We start from the raw sequence: 22,138 nt of genomic DNA, 5'->3' as shown, positions 1-22,138 counted from the left end.
AAGTTTGTCACTTTCCGGTCTTACAACACACGTGAATTTCGCGCGATATGTAACGAGGACGCTGATTGGCTGAAAAATTGCCTTTTTACTCACTAGTTGATAAATTTCAACTTTTTTCACTTTTAAAATGAAAAACAAAAAACAAGTGTGGATGGAAAACAACTTTTAAACAACCGATAGGCGGTGTCTGCATGTGAATAACGTCATACATTTGCACCGCTACTCTTAACAGATACTTCTACCTTATTAGAAGGAGCAACTTTCATCACATTGACAGGCCAATCATTAACAAGAGTTGTTTGCTTACATTTGGGGAACCTTTAATTCAGACAACAGTCTTTAAAACCCCAAAGCCACTTTAATCGTAACAAATGAGAGTAAGACAGAACAGCATTTGGTGATACCAAACAGAATAAATAAATGTCACTGGATCTGTCACATGCTCTGAATTGTAATTATGCAGGCTACATTCACAGTCTCTCACATGCACATCAAAAAATGTGGAGAAACGGAAAGGTGCAACTGAAACAAGATAAAAACAAAACCAGCACCGTGACGGCCGTTGATTAGTGGCAGCGTTTCCCTTTTAAAAGATAATTTGACGTTTTATAACAAGAATACGATCTAATCTGCAGGAACAAAAATAATTCGAGCGCAACTCTCATCAACGGCAGCAACACACAAGTCTGAGCTTTATAAATGGAGAACAAATGGCAACTTTTGCCATAGTAACAGAAAAATGATCAGTGTTTCACTTGGAGCAGTTCAATCAGAGTGCATGCAGACAAGATTTCTCAAACACTAGTTGTGGTAAACAAAGATAAAACGAGGAAGGTGTGTGGATTAGCAAATGGGTGTGTTTCTGAAATTCTCCTTGAAATACATTTTGAGCTGAATCAATGCGGGGTCACAAGTTTGGGGAATGATTGCAGGTCGTTCAGAATTAACACATTCGCAGCAGAGAAGGAAGTTTCACATTCTAGTAGCTGAAAAATCCAACGGATGAGCTCCTCACTTCTTCCACACGGTGTAGAAAACCCAGCTGAGGTGATGGTTAAGAACAACATATGAACAGGGATTGCTTTAGAATCCTAACCCTTCACACAAGGCCAGTGCCTCTGAAAGGATACAGCTCACAATAGGAGGGCACACACGCCACCTCTTTGGAAAAGGCAACTGGACAGGACAGTCGTCCTAGCTGCTCCTCATACAGACTCAATGCTTCAGTCAGATTGGCGCTGTTTCCCTGTTTAAGACATTGGGCAGAGTCTCAGAGTCACAAACATGTTGTTGCAGCGCTCCGACTTACCTGTGTGAAGTACTTCCCATTAGGATGGAGGACTTTTATGGACAGGTCTAAGATGAGCCGCAAGAACTCCCATGTGGAGTCTGCAAACACGAAGAGGGATCAAAGCCAGCAGGTCAACGAGTTAAAAGACAAAATGACACCGACCTTCTTCTGGTTCTGTTGATATGGGCACTGCGGTCAGGTCGTTTATGATGTAGTCAAATGTTTTTCCTTCTTCCGCGTACCTCTTGAGGACTGGAACACAATCTTCCACCAGTATCTGAGAAGAAGACGTTCACACTAAATCGGTGACCAGTCTAAGGCGATAAACTGGAATTTTGGAAGCTAGAAGAAAACAACAAATCATCAAGATAGACTTGGATGAGAACCAGATAATCAAAAACTCAACACTTGGTTCATGAATCCGAATAAACAAGTAAACAAATGATGTGGATAATAAACCAAAAGGAAAGACATATTTTGCTAATAACAATTTTTTTTGTCCTTTTCTTTTAAACCAAAATATAATTTCAAATTCAAAAGTCAGATTTGCAACTCTGGTCAGTCAACCAAACTGTTCTTTGACCTTACTTGGTAACAGTCTCCCTCCAGTTGATCGAGGACATTGCTGCAGGTCCTCCTCATGTGCATTTTGCACCCGTCAATCACCTTTTGATCAATGTGACAAGTGGGTCAAGGAAGGATGGCAGCTTTGAGCTTTTCTTTATTGATAAAACATCTTACTATTGGCAGCTGTAGAAAAAAAACTAATTTGAGATTATTCAAGGATATCTCCACCATGGTGATCATCTTTGGCTTCTGTTTGACTGCCTCAGCGAGGATGCCGCCATCCCCTCCCCCTAAAACCAACACCTCCTTCCCAGCATAGTCCTCCTTTCCTCCACCCATGATGGCTTGAGTGTAGGGCAGGTCGCTCTCAGCGAGGTCTGTGGATTATAGGCATTTAGTTGTTATATTTCCCATGGTGACAACAACATGGTAAGCACTTACTAATATCATCATTTAGGATGAGCATGTTTCCAAACTGCTTAGAGTGCAATATTTTTATATTTTGGTAAGCAGAGTCTTCATCATACAACACCCGGTCGATGTCGTACTCAATCATTCTGCCATCAGTAGTGGGCCAGTATCGGTCGACTGCAGCTCCTCTGGCAAGGGCCGGGAGCCTGAGAGAGCAACATTGTGGAATAACTTTGTATTACAAGGACAAAGCTCAGAAGGACCAACCTTTTAATCCTTGTAATGCTGCCGTTTAACTGCTCCTTCACCTTCTTCTCCAGTGCATTTAAAAGCTGCAACAAGAATCATTTTTCACTTTACACCGATTACACACGACACAAGGCAAGTGTAGGTATATATAGATTACTTACATTGTCTATTTGTGCAACGTTGTCATCTTCATAACACTGTACATCTATTGTGATCAGTCCATGGGAGTGCACTCGCAGAATAACCAGCCTGAAGGAAATTATCATTTAATAAAAACATAAAATTTGTGTTTTTAAATCCCTCCCACTTAATTGAGAACTGTGTTGCACATCTTCCTTTTATTTTTGCTGTTATATTATTTTAAGTCATATTGTTTTTATGATCTTTCTGTTGGTCTGTGAAAAGCACTCTACAAATATAAATTACTCACAATTCAAATTTTCCTCACCAGGGAAGAATAAAAGCTCAATCAATCATCTTAATGCAACAATGGGGTTTCTAGGGAGTTTATACCACCCCTAAAATTGTGTCGTCACCCCAGACATGATTAGAAATTAATTTTCTTACCAATTAAAAGGGTTTACAGTAAAGTGAAATTGTGTATTGGAGCAGCATTACAGAAGACAACCTAATCAGAATAGTAGTCTTAATGCAATGTAACAACTTCTGTAAAGCACTTTTTAGAATTTGTATTCTAAAACATTGAAAATAATATATTAGGGCTAATCCCTCAAACCTATTACCTATTTACCCGTTAACCTATTTAACAATATTCTTAATCAACATTGGAGCTGAATAAATTATGATTAAATGACGGTGCATTTTTGCTTAGCAAAAAGAAATGATGAGTGATCCTCTGAAGATTGTGATTGATTACTCCACACATTTGTTTTAAGTTATTATTAAATTTTAAATGATCAATTTAAAAATCACACTCTTGCTCATAAGACTTTTACAAAAATAGATTGATACAACATCGCAGCTTCTCACTGACAGACTTATTGTGATGTTTCAGGATGTGAGCAGTCCAGAGCAGAATATATATTCATATTTCATCAGTGAGCCAACTCGACACTCCCAATCACATAAACAATAAGCCAAACCACATCAGCACTGTCTAAGGGATACAGCTCAGTCAGCCACTTCAATTGTGTGATCACTGGCAGCTCCTGTGTTACGTGCTGGAAAAAATTTGCCACCGACAAAAATTCTTATGGAGGAGCTTAATGTTCAGGCCCACACATCAATTTACAGTCCTTGTGATTAATAGTCCCTCACGCTTTGGCTACAGTTTGAAGTAATAATTCACAGATTGGTCAAACATAAGGGGTAAGTTTGTTGGATGGTTGCAAAAATGAGGACAAAACATGAGTATGTTTTATCAACCAAGAGTGACACGGATAACTAGAGGTCAACTTATTGATTGGCCAGACAATTTATAGGGGAGGGCTATTGACTGTTTTGACATCAGCACTCTCCCTGTATCCATTTCTATAGCAGAGTGTCGCCTACTTTCGTACGATTTGTTGCATTAAGGTGAGATAGATATACTTTATTAACCTGGAGACTCAAGCTCACCTCTACCTTAAATATAAACACATTGTTTTGGATTTGAGGGGTTTTGCCTTCACTGGCAGTGACTGCCCCTCAAACTAGGGTTTGTTTTTAATGACAAATCATACTTTGACTGTGGTTGATTTTTTTTTTTTTACCTGGCCCATGTGCCATTTTTCCACTTTAATGCATTTAAAATCTAGTTCGACAATACAGAATCAAACATGCTACCAGTCAGTCATATTGGGTAAGATGCTTCAAATTGAAATAACATTCCCTGATAGCATGGCTGCCAATTGTATACAGGGTAGACCATGTTTTTGTTTTTCCATTTACCAATAATTTATAAAAATGTGCTGCTGTTTCTTTAAACCACCGCATTGTATAAAAAAAACGATATGACGTTATCTATTGACAATGCACAGCCATCAGATTGTTGAAATAACTCTTTGTTAACAGGTTTATTGGCAACGGTTTGTTTGCCTGGAGGGTAGATTCTGGCACCTTACCTTCCATTCTTGCCAACGAAGGTAGCGAGGTAACCATGACCGCCTGTGTCGTGTTCTGTCTCTGTCATTTCATGCTCGTGGAATATGGACAGCATGCAAGTTGCTGTAGAGGCAGCATCAACTGGAAAATAGTTGTATTAGAATAAACAATACCACCACCACAGACAAACTAAAACACGAAGAAGTTTCAAAAAGTTCCGGTCCATTAAACCAAATTAACTATGTGAATGTCTGAACACATTTGATTTCTTTTAAAGCTGCACGTTGTGTCGCGTCTTCCGAGAGGGACGATAGCTGTAATGTCTCCTTGTGAATGTTCAGAGTACATGTGGAGAAAATAACAGCTAACTCCATTAAAACGCAAACACAGACATACACGTGGACCATCATAAGTATAATAACGCTCAAACAGATTGCAGTCCTAAACTACAAATATGGAGGTTTGCGTCTTATTTCCGGTTGGATATAACGCCGTATTCTATGGCAATAAGCGCTTTTGTAGTCGCTTTAAAAGGATTTTCACATACGTACTTATTTCATTCATTGATATGGGTAAAAAAATGTTGCGCGCGCAAAATGTCAAACAAAATTGCAGTTAGTATATTGAAGTAAAAAGCAATATGACATCAACAGCGTGAAGGGTAAGCTAACCAGCTAGCATGCGGGTTCTCCGGTTCTGATGGTGAAAGAAGGCATTTTTCTTAACTTACCTGCCACGGAGAGATTGAAGTCGAGGGTGTGGTGTCGCAGAGCCATATTAGACTGCAACTGTAATCCATGCCTGGGAGAGGCAGGTTGCAGGGAGAGACAGAGGGGAGGGCCCAGTTACCGGTTTAGCTAGCACGACTCGCAGTGCAACCACACCAGTGAGGATGTAGCCACCAAGAGCAAATAGTTGAATGTCAATCAAGAGGACAACCCCTCCCCACCATCACCGACGCCGGTTACTGGCACCGACATGTATTCACAGGTTCACCTGAACGAGTGCGTGACTCTCATCACTGCTTATTAAAAAGGCGTATTTAGACGAAATCTAACAAAATCGAACTCGATAATATCAGGTCAGAAGGCGCAACTTTTTCATCGATAAAAATACCAGCTTCTCGCCCCAACTATGTCAAGTTTAAGGAAAATAATTGAACACCAAAACAAATATTTATAATAGATTAGCATCTTATAAATAATAAAGTAAAGTAATGAATATATTGTTTATTTATCGGAATGTAAATACTAGGTTTCCTTAATAAAAACTTTAATGCATATTTCTATTATTAATACATTTAGACTTAAAGCAGCACTGTGTAGTTTTTGGTGCCTTAATATTTTTGTACTAAAATAACTTGTGATGACACATCAACTTAAAACTAGTTGAAGGACTCATTACAGTGACTTGAGGTGTTTTGTGTTATTTTTATTTTCACTGTAAAAGTAATTGGGGATGGTGTGAACATGCTACATATCGCACTGGTTGTCGTGGGGGTTGGGAGAATTACGGTACAAAAACTAAGTTAAAGTTATGATATTTACAAAGCTGTCATAACACATATTTCATTATACACATTCTGATTCATTACCTCATCTGTATCCATCCTTCATTCATCAATGGAAGTCTGGATTGAATTGCTGGGATCTATTTTTCCTTAATGAAACTGAATTGAATTGAATTGAAACAGGAAATTCGTCCTGCTTCAAACAGGGACATAGCAACTTCTGCGACGTTTAGCGAGTGCTCATGGGAAATGTAGTAACACCACCACTTTAGTCCACTAGCGTCGCTCGACTAAAAATCGCATAGAGCTGCTTTAAATATAAAAATGTTTATTTATTTATAATAATTTGTATTGTCAACTGTATATTTAATGCTCCAGTATATATTTTTTGTATTCGTTTTAAATGTTGGGAACCCAATTCCAAACCTTTGTAGGAAAAAAGAGATTGATTCAATGAATAACTACCAAATAAACCAAAAATCGAAATGTTGTATATTTAATAGTGATATATTTAGTGTAAACAGGGTTTGCGACTCCAGGCTGTGTTTATATAAACTTCTTTAGTGTGATAAACAATGCATTACAAATCTGTACAAATGACTATCAAAGCAAAAATAAAACCACTGGTAAATTTAACAAAACTTAATTTGTGCAACCACTAGGAATGAGATGTATATGTTACTTTATTTAACAAAAAACACAAACAATTATACATGATTTGAATGCTTCACTTATTACATGATTATACAGACAAAACAATGTGGTGGTAAGTATTACTTGGTAAGTGGTTCTGGGTGTAAAGGGAGAAAAAACATCCACAAATTTAACTAGACACCCTTATTCTTCATGTTGTTTGACCCTCAAGGAAGGCTACTATGGATATATATGATGACTTTTCCCTCATTTTCTGTACACCTGTGTTTTTTTATTGTTTAAGTGCTTTGTGACCCTGGTCTAGAAAAGTGCTCTATAAATATGAATTACTTACTTTACTTACTTACTAAGATGCAAAGTAGGCAAGTTTTTATTAAACTTTCGCTGAGACTCTTTTGCTGCAATCTTTAGAAATGGAAACAGGTGCCTAGAAATACTACGAAGGAAACAATATTAGAAAGTAAATCCACCACAATCAAAAGCATCAAAGTCGGCATCTGCCACCTCAAAGTCAAAGCTGTTGAAATGAGGCGAGCCGATTGCCGGGCTGCCAGTATGGTAGGACCCCGCCTGTCCCAGGTCAACAAAGTCTGCATTCATTGGCATGTCAGGAACTTTACCGTCCAGATTAGAGGACGTACAGGTTCCTAAGTAACCCACGGCTGAAGATGCCGCCGCTCCTCCCATCAGCATATAAACTGCCTTCATGGTCTGGGCATTACTGAGGGTGCCATGGCGCAGACAGCCGACAGGATGCACTGCTTCTTTGTAATGTTTGGAACGAGGAGAAGTCCTGCCTGTCAATAGAGGCACATGTTATGAAAACAAAAAGACAAAATCACTTCTGTCCACTCACATTTGGCTCTGGTTGAATTGCAGGTCAAAGGTCCTGTGGAAGAGACCTCAGTATGGCTGACCGGGGCTATGGATGGATCTTTGTCCAGGATTTCTTCTGGCACCAGATTCTTGAGTGCCAGTGGTGGCACAGGATGTTTCCTGCAGATGCTTGTGTGAGATGAAAAGCTCTGTAGAGAAAGCAATGTCATTAGTGCTGATGACGGTTAAGTCCCTCCAGTACTCCACATCCAAAATAAGAATAGGTTTGTAACTAGAGGCAATTCAACTCTGCAGGCTCAGACAACAACTTTAAAACTTCACGTATCTGTGCTTGTTTTAAAAACCTGGTTTACTAAAATGATTGCACTCCTGTACCGACTTTAAGGAAATATAAATAATAATATTATATATATTACTAGATATATTTAAATAAAGTTACATTTTAACTGTGTGAGAAGATCTAAAAGGAATTTGTTTAATAAAATGTAATGTGAAAAATTGTTAATGAAGATTTTTTTTATTAAGCGTATTACTAAATATACATGAATTTCACATTGTGATTAACCCTTGTTTTGTCTCAGGGTGAAGGTGAACGACCTCCCTGGCTACCAGAAATACATATGCAGACGCAAACACAAAGGATACCACAAACACATTTGTTTCAGGCCTTCGGGTCACCTTGACCCTAAGATAACACAAGGGTTAAAGGGCAACTAATGTGGCAAACCAACTGTTCTGCCCTCACACAATTGTCTTCCTCTTCATGATGCAGTAAGTCCCTCATCATGACGATGCTCAGTATTGTTTTCAAAAATTACAAGATTCTATACAAACCAGTTTGGAAACTGGTTTGACTCATTTCAATCACCCTCTGCTTCAAGAATCCCTTAATAAAGATGATCGTTCTTCATTTACGGATAACAATCTAATTCTTTCATTCATCCTATTTGGGAGACACACTCACCTCTTTCACTTTTCTTAGTATGTTCAACCATTGCCTGAAAAAGAAAACATATATTTCTAGGGATGCACCATAAAGACCATGATTGGTCATAACTGAGGAAACTGACATTTAAGATCTCCAGCCTTTGGTTTAAGACATCAACATATGCTTTGGTGGTGATCTAGTTTGTATTGGACTTAAAATTGATTTCAAAATTAAATTTGTTGGTGGACTAGATTTGCACAACACTTAGAGTTTGATACTTCTGAGTAACTAGCCTCTTTAAAATATCCACATTTTTCAAAAAATATTTCCGAAACCTTAAAGAATGTTCAACCAAAATGCCAAACAATTTGTTTATTTTGTATTTAATTGACAATGATTTTTCCAAAATATATTTGTCTGAATTGTCTGGCATAGTTTCCTATGAATTGTAAGTGTTATTTAAATAACAAGAGCACCATCAAGGCCACTGGCAGAATGTTCAGTGCTGAAACATAACATTAGCAATCATAAATGACAGAATAAAATCAAAAAACAAAACATACCTGCATAGTTCAGGGGCATCAGCCATCAGCAGCAGATACTTGTTCTGGGGCAGAATTAGTGCGAAGCAACAATCTCTGGATCCACTGGGTGGCAACTTCGGCAGATCTAGGATCTCTTTGCCTTCGACAATGGCGTCACAACCACTGTGCAGCATCACCAGCTTCTCAGGGGCAGAAGAAGCGTCATGGCTCACAAGAAGGTTTCCTTCCCCTGTCAGCCGCAAAAACCTCTTCTTCCACTGCTTGAAGATAAATCCTCCTGGAGATAAAAGGAAGCAGTTTCTGGATAGAAGCATGAATTCCATCATCAACAGATTAGAAAGTCAGATGGTGAGAGGATCAGTGGACACGAGGCTCCATCAGTCGCATATATACAATAAATCGACAAATATGTGTAACAAAATGTACATTAAAACCACAATTTAAATGTTTCCCGTGGCTTTTTCTTTTTGTGTCATTTAATTTCAGCAGAAAATATTTCACTATAAAAACAAATGCTGGTTAACATACATACACAATATACATTTTCATTTTAGCTAGATTTTTTTGCTCTCATGTTTTTTGAACAAATTATAATGACCTATAAGAAGGTTGTAATCTATTACGAAAAGTAAGATATACACATTTTAATGGTTATAAAAATTGGAGACGTTTTCAATATATATAATATGCAGTAAATTCAATTATAACCGTTCAGAACCTACCGTACATCCTGAGCATCCCCTGGTGAATCCTGGAGAGGTCCATGTCGAAGAAGAGTCCGGACCAGATGGAAGGTTGGGAGTCACATGAGATTCAATGTGAGTTTTAATGCGCAGGCTTAATCCCTGTCAGATGGGATTTTGAGCAGATTATTGTGGAGGTTTTCCTGTGTCGTCATATACTACTAGTGTGTGTACAGCCCATGAGTGTGCTCGGTGATTTATGCAACTGTGAATTCTGATTAAAATGGGTGTGCGTGTGTGTGAAAGAGAGTGAGTCTGTCAAATCGGTGGTATTGTCAAAGTTAGCTTTACTTTTTAAGATAGCCATTAGTGCCTAAACAAGGTTTAATATTGTGCTGTTGTTTTGCCATTATTCTCATCATAGCCTCCTATAGTTGTGTCGCACACACTATGCAAATAATAATACAACTCAATACAACAATAGCAAAGATTCTTACCCTTTTTCATTTATCGTGTGTGTATAGACTTCATTGCTGCCGAGTTTGTGATAAAATCCAAAGTGATGAGAATAAAAATTATAAGGGATGTGCATCTCTCCAATAAATTGAGATAAATATTGATTTATGGATTACAATACAAGTCACAAACAATTGATTTTCTTACATTTTGATCTGAGGCAGGGAGAGTGTATCAGGTCAAACAATCTGTTTTATTTTACAAACATACTCTATTGCTGTATTGATCTTAAATAACAGCTACTTTAGCAAATCTCACAACTATTGAAAAGGAAACCCTTGGACAAAAATACATCATTTGTTAATGATTGATAGACGTTTAGGGGGTAACTTGATTGAGAGACCCTGGATCTACCCTACTCTGGATGTTACGCCTCTCATTTCTAGCAAAGTGGCCAATTTTATTACCAGTCTCCTACCCAAAATCTCATAGAAAGTTAGTTCTACCCAAAACCCTTGTCAGCAGTGATTAATTGAACAGTTCCACTGTGCTGCACAGGAGAATCAAATGTGGATTGTTGAACGTCTGAAAGAGGGTGCATTTAAATCCTGTAGTCCAGTTTAATAGAGCAGGTCGATCGATCGATCGATAGATTTGTGCAGACCTAAAAAAACAAAAAACAAAGGTCTGGTAAACTATAATTTCTTTCAGCCTACATAGAACATATTTCATATTTTCCAGTAAACAAGTACATTATTATAATTAAGGTTAAATTTGATATCAAATCATTTCTTTTTTAATGTCCTTTTATTTTTTATTCTGCATTGTTGAAATGATGGTAGTAATAATAATATAATAATGATGATTATGATGTATAATAATGTATAGATAAATAACTCTCCAGAGTCACATAGTGCTTTATATAGGAAAATACAAAAACAGCCATGACTCAGTTAAACAGCTGCAGTAAATATACATTACAAAACATTGTTATGATAATTATCAATGCTTTAAGTGATAGTTCACCAAATATTCAAATATTTTTCTACTCACCCTCATGTCAACTAAAGGTTGGGATTATTTTCAGCGTAATTGGTTCTTTTTAGAGATATAGACAAAAATGTGTGTTCATTTTAATGTAGCGACTGGAGCTCAGTTGTTGTCGTCTTCATCTTCATCCAAAAAGACACTTAAAATCCAAATGCTTCCATACTGCTCGTCTGTAACGTCCCTTTTACATTGAAGCCTTGACATAAGAGATTTAGGCTGACTGGCCTGGTATCATCCACTCAAAACAACCCTTAAATATAGACTTGTTTATTCTTTTTCTGATCAATTATTCTCATGTCGAGGCTTTAATACAAGAGGGTTGTTACGGATGAGCACCAAAGAGCCATTTGGGTGTTTTTTTTGGACGAAGATAAAGACAAAGACAACTGAGCTGCAGTCACTACATTAGATTGAACATACATATTTGTCCGTAACTCTAAAAAAGAACAAATCTGAAAAAGAGTCGAACATTATGGAATGATATTTCGGATTAAACTCCGAACGTTCAAAAGTCAAAGGGGTTTTGCGGCTTCCAGGGTTTTCTTTCATGTAGGAAATGTGTCCAAATGGCTCTCAGAGTTGTTAAAGTTGCAACCGATGAGGATTTCTTTCCAATATTTCTAACTCCATTAGTAGGATTTCTAAATTAAAATGTGCTCAGTACTACTGTGCAACGCACCGTAGAGCAAAGATGAAAGTGAGCAAAGAGAACAAACGGGAAAGCGAGCAGGGCCACTGGTTGGGGATTTCTTTTTAATATTCACATTTTGTGACTTGGTCATGACGGAATAATACGTTAAAATCAGGGTTGGGTTATACAAAATATATATCCCAAGTGTCTCAAGGAGAACTTCTAAATCTGTCATCCAAATATGTGAGAAGTGAACCAATTGCTAATGTTCCAGGTTCTGGCTGTCCACCTCAACCTAGAGACCGAGCAAGGAGAGCACTGGTAAGAGAAGCAGCCAAGTCACTTAGGAGGAACTCTAGAAATCCACAGCTCACACAGTGTCAATAGTATTGTTTACAAAATCCCCACAACACAAATCTGGCCTTTACAAATAAAACTTACTTACTTGCTTGTTTTAGAGTATGTCTTAACCTCATAGAAATGGAAATCTGGCTTTGATGTTCTCTCTCATTGGTGATCGTTAATTGAATCTGTGTTAAAAGCTTTTTGTTTACGTATTTTTTGTTGTTTTTGTCCAAAATGATTATTTGTCGTTCAGGGCTTTCCTCATCCTCTCCTGCTGGGTTAGGTGGAAGGTAGATGACCTTGGTGTACATGGTGAATGTACAGACTAAATATGCTGGTGCTTCGTACCAGGCAGGCAGTAAAGTGTATTGTCCAAACCTCAGATGTATCAGAAACACAGTGTGGCTTTTCGTTTGTAGGTAGCGTCATAAAGTGGTGTGGTGCTGAGGCAGTCAACAATACATTCCTGTAATGAGTCCATAGACCAACAAGAGGAGAATATTCTTAAATCAATGAGACAGTAAAAAGAAACCTATAGAATCTATTCACAAAAATTAAGCTTACAAGTATCACTGTTTTGTAAATCTTAGAGAACATTATCTACATGAATTACTTGAAATATACTTTTAAATTTGGTTTACAACCCCTGAGGATTTATTTCCACCATTTCTAACTCCAATAGTAGGATTTATAAATGGAAATATGCTGTTATGTTATGTGCTATGTATGTGCTATGAAATGGAAATATGTTCCTTTTTCTCCAAGACGCTCATCATGACGATGTTTTAAAGTAATTTCTTTAGTTCTCCCTCGTTGAGATTCCTATTCAAGTTTAGTTTATGTAGCAAAAAAGAAAATGAGTGCTGCTTTAAGGTTTGAACAAACCAGTTTGTATGAAATGTTTATTAAACCCACTGACAACGATGTTATTGATCCAAAATGTAAAAGCAATCATTAAATAAGTGACTTGACTAGTGCGACCATGTGATCAACACCACAGGCCACGTCCACCACTCGGCCTGGAATAGTCACCTGAAAAGAAATTACAAAAAAAGTTAACTGGGTAATATCATAAACATTCAAAAGAACACATTTTTTCCACTTCTACTGGTTGATTATTAAAAAAATAGAAAATGAATAATTATATTTAGTTATAATTATATGAGTAATCTGTTCCTTTTTAGAATTATAGACCAGCTTTTACGCATCTTTTTGGAGGAAGTTCTTTCCTGGGCGCTCAGTTGCTTCATTCAAATGGACATACATTTTTGCCTATAAATCTAAAAAATATCATTTTAATTCATCATTTTTTCAACACATTCAAATGCACTTTGTGCATCTTCTGACCTTCTTCTAAATATATAGGTTATTTTATTAAAAATACTTAATAAAAGTTTGTCTGGCTCACCCTCCATGGAAAGTACTGGTCCTCTTTTTTCCCTATGCCCAGACAGCCACGTATGTTCTTCCCCCACACGAAGAGTTCACCACCATCTGAGGAGACCAAACACATTTTTGGAGTGACTATCAGAAGACATTCATAATTAGAACCAGATAGAGTCACTGACCCGTCACAGCAGCAAAGTGGTTCAGTCCACACCTGATCTTGCTCACAGACACAGACGGATTAAACTCCGAACGTCCAAACAATGAGGCGGGAATCTTCTGCGGGGTTGCAGACTCTAATAAATCTGGACCTTTTCCAAGAATTCCATATCCCCACACAAACACCTCTCCCTTGTCTGAAGGCAAATAGATCCAATAAGACAACACGTGTGTAGTGTGTGTGTTTGTGTCAGTGTATGTGACACACCAACCATTGAGCACTGCCACTTGAGTTCCTCCACATGCTGCCTGAACCACTTTCCCACAGCTATGGACAGGAAGTTGCCGTGGAGAGTTGATCTGCAGGCACAGCTCAGTAAGTTCAGCCACTTCTCTGTGCTCTGTTTCTGGTAGAGGTGGTTTCACCTGTGTTGTCTCGGTCACCGACGACAGCTGCAAGTACTCCGAGTTCCCCCAGCCAAACAGGCTTCCATCTGTGGAAACGGCCAGACTGCAGTCTCCATACGTGCTGATCTGCTGGACCCGAACACCTGTTAGGTCCCCGCCCACTTCCTGTGGAACTGATGTGACGTTATGATGACCCAGACCTGAAAAAAAAAAAAAAACTTATCACAGATCTTGCTTACATCAATTGTTGATGTTCGTAGTATTGTTATCTCAGATGGGAACACTGACCCGTTTGACCATCAGCTCCCCAACCACAAGCGAACACTCGGCCTTCCTCGGTCAGGAAGAGGCTGTGATCCTGACCACAGCACACCTGTGGCCAGAGCAAAGCCAGAGTGTTGGTTTCCCATCAGTTGGAAAATAACACGACTTACCTGCACAATTTTGCCGCTGAAACCGCCGACTTTGTGGATCATGTGACTGCCACTGAGAGGAGAGATTATTGAGTTAATCTAGCCTTCTCACCTGTGAGCCAGAGAGTGCGTGAGGAAGAAAACATCTCAATCCACAGACCTGTAAACTTCGTCCTCCACGATAGTGCGACCACACTGGCCGTAGAAATTATTCCCCAAACTGAAAACTTAGAACACGGCTATCTTGGCACCATTTCTCCCCAGACAAATGTGTACTGCCTCTAACCTCCTTCATTGTCCGTCAACACCAGAGAGTGAGCTCGTCCACACGACACCTGAACCACGCGAGTCTCCTGCACCTTCACCAGAGGGAGGGCCAGAGGAGACGGTTCCAGCACATAGTCATAGCTGTGATCTTGAACCAGAGAGATCCTGGACTGAGTTAATGAATGAGCCGACCACATTTAAAATTGATGTGAATATACAATAGAAAATCACAAATTATTTTAGTTAAACAAGCACTTTGTTACTCATAACAATAACAAAAAATTACAATATCGATTCAACAACATTTTGTATTTGTGTATATACATAGATATATAATATTTACTTAAAACATGCTTTAAATGTTAATAAATTAAGAAACTCTCAACCATAATTGTGATTTAGTTCAAACCACTTTTGCTTAATGTTATTTAGTATCTGTGTTCTCACCACTACTCCGCTGTGACCGCTGGAAGCAGAGCTGGGAGTCCTTGTTCAGGCCCATGCCCCAGACCTTGATGACATCTTTAGTCGATGAAGCCAGCAGAGTGAAGCCGTAACCACATGCGGCTGAGGAGATCTGGAGAATTTCAAAACAGGAAATAAAATAAAGAAATTAGGACAAAATATGCTGCTCATTCAGGCCCTGTTCAGGTTTCTGGGTGAGGGTTAGTGTTAGTCTGTTTTAAGCTATTGAGCTTCTTTAAACAGAATGTTGTCTTCTATTTTATTATCCTATTATAATGACCAATGAATTATAATCATAAACTCAGACAGTATATTAGAAGCATTCAGTTGTTGGAGAACAACTTAACTTGAAGCAAACCTCTATTTTCTCAAACCAGAATCAGAATCGTCTATGCAACAACTCCTTGACACAAGTCAAGTCGCCACGGAGTTGCAGGGAATTAAAACAAGTTAGATTTTTTTCAGGGACTAGTTGGAGAAGTTTTCGAGGCTCTATCAGGTCTCAGAGACATCCCAATAAAGTTATGGCAACGTATCAGAGACGTTGCTGATTCTGAGACAAAAAATAACTTGCACCCTCACACCCTCACTAGGGCTACGTCTCCAGCCAATGAACAAGAAATTCGCACTGAGACGTTAGTTTTCAAGTCGCCATAACTGATCAGGTCAGATCTCCAGACCCTAAGGCAAAAAGCACAAACCCTTGTGGTGGAAAAGAAAAGATGGACAAGAACTGACTCAATGCAAAAATAATGAATATTATGGATGGCCAGTTATTTCTTTGATCGTGTTAACCCCATTTGTTTTTAGGCCTTTGGGTCATATTGACCCAGAGATAACACAAGGGTTATAAGCACTGTTCTATAAAGAAAAATGTAATTGTGGACACAAAACTGCCTTTAATTGTGTAGCTCTAAAACGAATAAACGTATTAAATTTGTGTTTTAATTTACATATTAGCAAACCACACTGATGCCTCAATATTGGTGTTCAAGGTCACATTCTGGCATCCAATTCACCACCTAAATCCTCTATGAAGATGTTAAAGTGACCGTACAATCACAGATAGATCTGGTCATAGAATGCAAATAAGTTAAAACCCTTTTCTACACTCGTATAGTGATTTTCCTTTTATACCCAATATAATTTCTTTATATAATGGACAAACATTTAAAGGGCACCTAATGTGCTGATTTAAGTGTCTCTGAAATGGTTCTAGGACCTCACTTATACTCATCAGTATGTTTCTTTTTGCACAAAATTCTCATTTAATAAAGATATTTACATTAGAAAATACACTTAAGCCCCGCCCACATAAAATGCCCTGTTTTGGCTGAGAAGAAATCTCATCCCAAGCAACCACGCCCACTGTGCTCTGATTGGTCACAAAAACAAGGACTCATGTAAATTTCATACTCACCCCTAAAACTCCCGTTTTGTACATTAAAAACAAATAAGAAAAATAAGGTTTGCTGCTTAATTTACACATTACACAAACACCTAAAGGCAGAGGTAAATCTCACCATGTTTACGTAAATATTTATTTTGTTTCACGATTAACATGTAGGTACTTAACCGATTTAGGGCTTCTCGGGGAGGACACCTCCACCGGAGTGACGTCAGAATGTATAATTTAAACCGTGATCTCGTTTGGTGAGATTCCGGACGGGGGAGAACTTTATTAAGTAATAACTTCAAAACTTCATGATAATGACCTTCTGCATTTTGAAGAAGACGACTTCAACATTCACAACATGTGAATAAGTCAGGAGAGTTGGGTTTTCACATTAGGTGCCCTTTAAAATATTAATCATTATAATAATAATAATAATAATAATCTCTATTTATATAGCGCCTTTCTAGACCAGGGTCACAAAGCGCTTTGACAGCCATTCACACATACTGATGGGAGTAGGCTGCACCACATGGCGCCGAATCTGCCCTCAGGAGCAATCAGGGTAAAGTGTCTTGCTCAGGGACACAACGACACAAGCTTGTCTGGAGCTGGGATTGAACCTGCAACCTTTTGGACTGCAGGCAACCACTTAGACAGAAATAAACTTCATCACTGGTATGAGTTGTGCGTCAACTAATGACTTCATCATCTTATCCAGTTAATCATATCCATTCTCCACATTTTGTCAGTTATTTCAGAAAACAATATTTTTTACTTGATTATTCTATACTGTTAAACTGTTCTGCTCAAGAAATGGAAATACTGACAACTTCAAATAAGACCTCATATTCCTCACCTGCTCATCTGTCTCCAGGCGATACGGAGTCATCTGACATCTTCGAGGGAATTTCCTGCCACTGTCAGGAACAACAAGACTAGGAAGACCTAGTGCTCCGGTGAAGGTAAAGCCCCAAACAAAGACTTTGTGCTTAGGCTTTCTGTTTTTGCCAACATATTGAAACACGGGGAGTCTGTCAGTGGCGTTACTGCCATGTTTTTGCTGCAGCCTGGAGGTTGTGCTGGCAGTGCTGTAGGAGCAGAACTTCAGTCCTGCAGTCCTCAGAGCCAGGCACAGATGCACACGGCAGACAAACATGCTGCAGGAAGAGAAATTGTATTAAAAGTTCTGAGAAAAATGTAAAATTTTAAAATAACATTGATGCCGGATTAAGAAATGTCCATATTAAAACAGAGTTGAATTAATAAATAAAAACGTAATTGTGGTTCAAATGCTTCAAATCCAAATTTTGGTAAGTCGGTTTAAGAATGCAATCTATACGAGATCAGATCCGAAAATTTAAATGGTAACTTTACTGTTACATCAACTTCATTTAATTTAAAACAACAATAATAAGAACAACCATCTTCCTCGTCATTTCTCACCCACGTTCGTATACTGACCCAAAGACGTCCTATGCAGTGTCTGTGTTGCCGCCTACTGATGACGTCAAGCCCGTCAGTATCGAGACACTTTTTAATCAAACATTAAACTTCAAATTATAATTTCAAAACACTTCCTTATAAACAGGAAACACTTATATTTTCAATAAGATTAACCTTGTGAAGTTGGCAGGCCAGCAAAATGTGACACCGATGTCGCTGGTTGATGACGTCAAACTATGGGTTACCGTTTTGTGATTTTTATATCCGGTAAACACAATTTTATAAAAGCACTCCAAATATTAAAATATTGATTTGTGAAACTATAAAGTATATTGAAGGATTTAAATAAAGTAAGAAGGCAAATTATACAAGTGATTTACTCGATGCATTATACAGGAACTTTTAATGCTGCATTACTTCTTGTTTTCTGTGGGGTTTGTTGAACATCTTTTTTCGTAAGCAAATGTATATGTATCTTTTAGCGTTAATGATTTCAATCTTTAAAGGTTTTACCTTTCATTATGTGGTAGTGTGAGTCAAGGCGTCACCAATAAGGCAAGACGACAGGAGACAGAAGACAGGCAATTTTCATAGTTTTTAATTTGAAAGTGAGTAGGAACAGCGAGAGCTCAAATGCTCCACACATAGCACGTGTCAATTTGCCTTGACGCACCCCTTCCCACTGGGTCAACCCTCAGTGCCCACCACAACGTATAAAATCTTATAAAAAAAAAAAAAAAATCAAAATCTGTATATTATGCAGCTACAAATGACTCCACGTGGCATTTTATCTGAGAGCTATTAAAATAATTTACAAATAAAAATATTTTTTAAATGAAATGAAGTGTTAAAGTTGAAAAAAGTTGTATAATTGTGTTCTCATCTACATGCACAGAGGGAGATCAAATAGTCAATGGTAACTTGTATTAGGTTCTTTACAAAATATTTTTGTATTTGTAAATGTATAATTTTCATTTGTAACCCCAAAACATTGAAAACTGAACTGATAATTCTGATAAATTTGGGAATCAGCAATTACACACAGTCACTGCTTACAATTTTGGTGTATTTTTGAGACTTTCTCACAAATCAAAAAGGTTATCTACATGACTGGTTCCAGAACCGATGATTGACTCAGAAAGGCTGAGTCATCCTCAAGGTGAAGCATATTCTACATCACGATCAATCTGTGGCCAGAGTATGTGAACAGTGTTGTAGTGGTTGTGTGTATTCTCCATTGCCTTATTGCCTGAGACCAGGGACCAAAACAAGTTGTGAGGCTGGCCAGCAGGGGAGAACCATGGCCTCTGTTAGGAACGTGGATTGGAACAGGGCTTCCAGAGAGACCTTTGCTTTGTGAGAGATATTCACAACCTTTTTCAACTCCCCTGCTGGCAGTGTTTCTTTGCCAGACTGGATGGTCTGGAGACTCTTGGCCTAATAATTTACATGTCTGTTTAGTTTGAATTTTTGCCAGAAGATTTTGTGTTATTAATTTCATGTGTATAATGTTTAAATAAAGAAGAAAATCTGATTTCACTGTGTGAGTAACTTTTTAATATATTTAATAATAAAAAAAACAATGTTAACTATTGAGTAACGAATAAATAAATGTTACTAAATGTGCAACTAGATATAAAAGTTCCTCCTCCTGCCGGACAGGTGCAGTTGGAACAATGTGGTGAGATCCTTCCTGCACACCTCGATTTCCTGGTGACATACAGATCCTGTAAAGATAAAAGAGGACAGCCAATCACCCTCTCAGCTCTCACTCTCACTCTCAATGATCCGCATGCTCTTTGTTCTTCTAATAAGAATATCACTTATTAGACTTATGGTTTCTGACAATCACACTGTGTGGATTTTCGTGTACTTATCTTACCAAGTCTGATGTCTGTTGGTTGGTTGGATCCCTTCACCCTGGCTGACATGAGTTCTAAGCCCAAAGGCCTCATTTTGAGGACAGATGTCTTTTATAATGCTGTGCCTCCAGCAGCGGATCCAATAGTCCTGTCTCAACAAAGTAAATCCAATGTCCAATCCAAAGTCTCTTCCTCAGTCCGACAAAACATGAAAGGATTAGGTGCAAGGCGCACAGTCCAGCGAAGGACGAAAGAAAACAAAGTCAATCAAAAACTCGAACTCGTAACAGAGTTACCTAAAGCACTGACGAAAAAACTTCCAGGAATCAGAAACCTGCACAAATAAAAAGGCCTTAAGATGCTCCTTCAAGGAGTCAGTAGACTCTGAAAGAAACAGTTTTTGGTCAGTTTTCTGCAGTGTTGAACTAGAGACATTTCGTTGTCAAATACAACACCCAGGTTTCTCAGGCTCAGTTTGACAGACTGGCCTAAGTCACCCAAGTACTGACTCATCCCTGGAACCTTATCATCAGGAGCAATAACCAGTGTTTCAGTTTTGTCCACATTTAGCCTTGTTTTCACTCAGCCATTGTTTGATTTCTAACAAGCAATTGACTAACCTGTTCAGCCTTCGGGCCTCAGTTGGATTAAACAAGCAGTAAAGCTGGATATCATCAGCAGAAATGTGAAATTGATCAACAAGCCAATGCTGATCTAAAGAAACTCCAGCATATAAGTAAGGCTTTGCAGATTCCATAATTGCCGACAGACAGGGCAGAGACGGAAGCAACAAGAAAAAATAATAGGAAAGATCATGACAACCTGATTCACCTGGTTAAGGACAGCACATAAACTGATAGACGGGGAGAAATAGCATCATCAATTAACATCTGCCATATAGGACTTTTCCAATTCAAGCTTCAGAGCTGTTCTATCCTTTGTGGTAATAAAAGACAAAAAAAAAAGTTTTTATGTCAATGTAAATTTTTTCTACTTAAATGTATATAATTTCCCTTGCAAAGACACTATAACATCTTGATGGAAATAAAAAGGGAAAGAAAAAGAGACAAAGGGTCAGAGAGGAACTAATAGAAATTAGCCATACTTGTTCCCAAGTTGTTTAAGTGATCGGGCTTCAAATATAGACCTATTTCATTTCATCGGAACAATTTCTCTCATCGAGCTTTTAAAACAAGATGGATATACATTTTTTCCAATAACTCTAAAAAGGACAGAATAACTCTGAAAATAATCCCAACCCTTAGTCGACATGAGGATGAGTAGAAAATGAGTGAAGTTTGAATTTTGGGTGAAGAAAATGGAGATAACCAAAAAGGTGGATGTGATAAAGTAGGTATCGAAGGCTATTGGTTTGTCTAGAGAGGATAATCAAGGCAGGTGCCCAGAAATGCAAAATATTGAATAAATAATAAAAATATATATTCTTTATTCATATCGCAATACAGGATGATGCTGTCTGTGCACTCTCTCTTACATAGATGCTTGCACAGTCTCCTCTGTATTTCCTCCCCGACTTGAGTCTGCTTTTACTGCGTATACAGTATACATTTGCAATAGGCCTGATCAGTATATAAGGGGACTGCTGCCTGGTCCTTTCAAGGTTTCCTCCCCCAAGAGGCAGTTTTTTTTTTTTCTAAATTGTTGTCGGACAATGGATACCTCACAAGAAGTACTATTACTACTATAGTACTATACCCTGTGATTGTCTTTTTCTCACTCTCTTTGTCACTGGTGAAGGTATGTACTAAACTAAATCAGACTAGATGCCCTACTTTCCTAAACATAGAAAGCTTTTTTGGGTACATCATAATTTAGTGAGAACCTTTCCCATTGTTGGAAGCATATTTTCTGAAACAAAGAGAAAAATGACACTAATATGTTTGGATAACCCTTGACGGTTATACCTCTCAAATACCACCAAGATTCTATTTGGTAATCAATATTATCGCTTTAGTGACGTCATCAGTCTCGTCAAGATAACTTGTTTCACCTTTATTCATCTCCAGCCAACCTGCAGAGAAGTCTAATCTGTTAAGAGGATCAGGTCTGAGCTCCAATGGGGGGTGAGTGGGGCGATCCAGGATCCACTGAGAAGTTAAATCTGGACGGAAGATGGAG

At 38.2% G+C, this 22,138-nt stretch overlaps 3 protein-coding genes across 4 annotated transcripts; all 3 read right to left on the bottom strand.

Moving 5' to 3' along the window:
- Window positions 1–148: 148 nt before the first annotated feature.
- Window positions 149–5,449, bottom strand: sms (spermine synthase). 2 transcript variants are annotated; one of them, XM_087807906.1, is made up of 11 exons: window positions 5,292–5,449; window positions 4,582–4,702; window positions 2,680–2,767; window positions 2,537–2,601; window positions 2,300–2,475; window positions 2,033–2,235; window positions 1,880–1,957; window positions 1,454–1,568; window positions 1,310–1,389; window positions 1,131–1,246; window positions 149–1,042 (listed from the first exon to the last, which is right to left on the bottom strand). In XM_087807906.1, exons 1-11 carry the CDS (start codon window positions 5,335–5,337, stop codon window positions 1,012–1,014), a joined length of 1,119 nt encoding a protein of 372 aa, XP_087664032.1. In that variant the 5' UTR covers window positions 5,338–5,449; the 3' UTR covers window positions 149–1,011. The 2 variants fall into 2 exon arrangements, with proteins under 2 accessions (XP_087664032.1, XP_087664033.1); XM_087807907.1 differs by having other exon boundaries at window positions 1,880–1,969; window positions 2,081–2,235.
- A 1,729-nt stretch (window positions 5,450–7,178) lies between these two features.
- Window positions 7,179–9,804, bottom strand: LOC148066816 (uncharacterized). The gene is made up of 5 exons (XM_087807719.1): window positions 9,758–9,804; window positions 9,054–9,312; window positions 8,527–8,560; window positions 7,582–7,750; window positions 7,179–7,522 (listed from the first exon to the last, which is right to left on the bottom strand). The coding sequence occupies exons 1-5, from the start codon at window positions 9,798–9,800 to the stop codon at window positions 7,179–7,181; spliced, it is 849 nt and encodes a 282-aa protein (XP_087663845.1). The 5' UTR covers window positions 9,801–9,804.
- A 3,279-nt stretch (window positions 9,805–13,083) lies between these two features.
- Window positions 13,084–18,238, bottom strand: rcc1l (RCC1 like). Its single transcript, XM_087807173.1, has 12 exons — window positions 18,156–18,238; window positions 17,551–17,851; window positions 15,281–15,410; window positions 14,853–14,981; window positions 14,727–14,793; window positions 14,588–14,639; window positions 14,442–14,526; window positions 14,172–14,353; window positions 14,018–14,105; window positions 13,769–13,942; window positions 13,609–13,694; window positions 13,084–13,232 (listed from the first exon to the last, which is right to left on the bottom strand). Exons 2-12 carry the CDS (start codon window positions 17,848–17,850, stop codon window positions 13,155–13,157), a joined length of 1,371 nt encoding a protein of 456 aa, XP_087663299.1. The 5' UTR covers window position 17,851; window positions 18,156–18,238; the 3' UTR covers window positions 13,084–13,154.
- Window positions 18,239–22,138: the final 3,900 nt, after the last annotated feature.

This window comes from Callionymus lyra, chromosome 14 (assembly GCF_982586985.1).
Source record: "Callionymus lyra chromosome 14, fCalLyr1.hap1.1, whole genome shotgun sequence".
Taxonomy (NCBI): Eukaryota; Metazoa; Chordata; class Actinopteri; order Syngnathiformes; family Callionymidae; genus Callionymus; species Callionymus lyra.
Note: the sequence above shows the minus strand (reverse complement) of the source record. Positions and strands in the feature narration are given on the sequence as shown.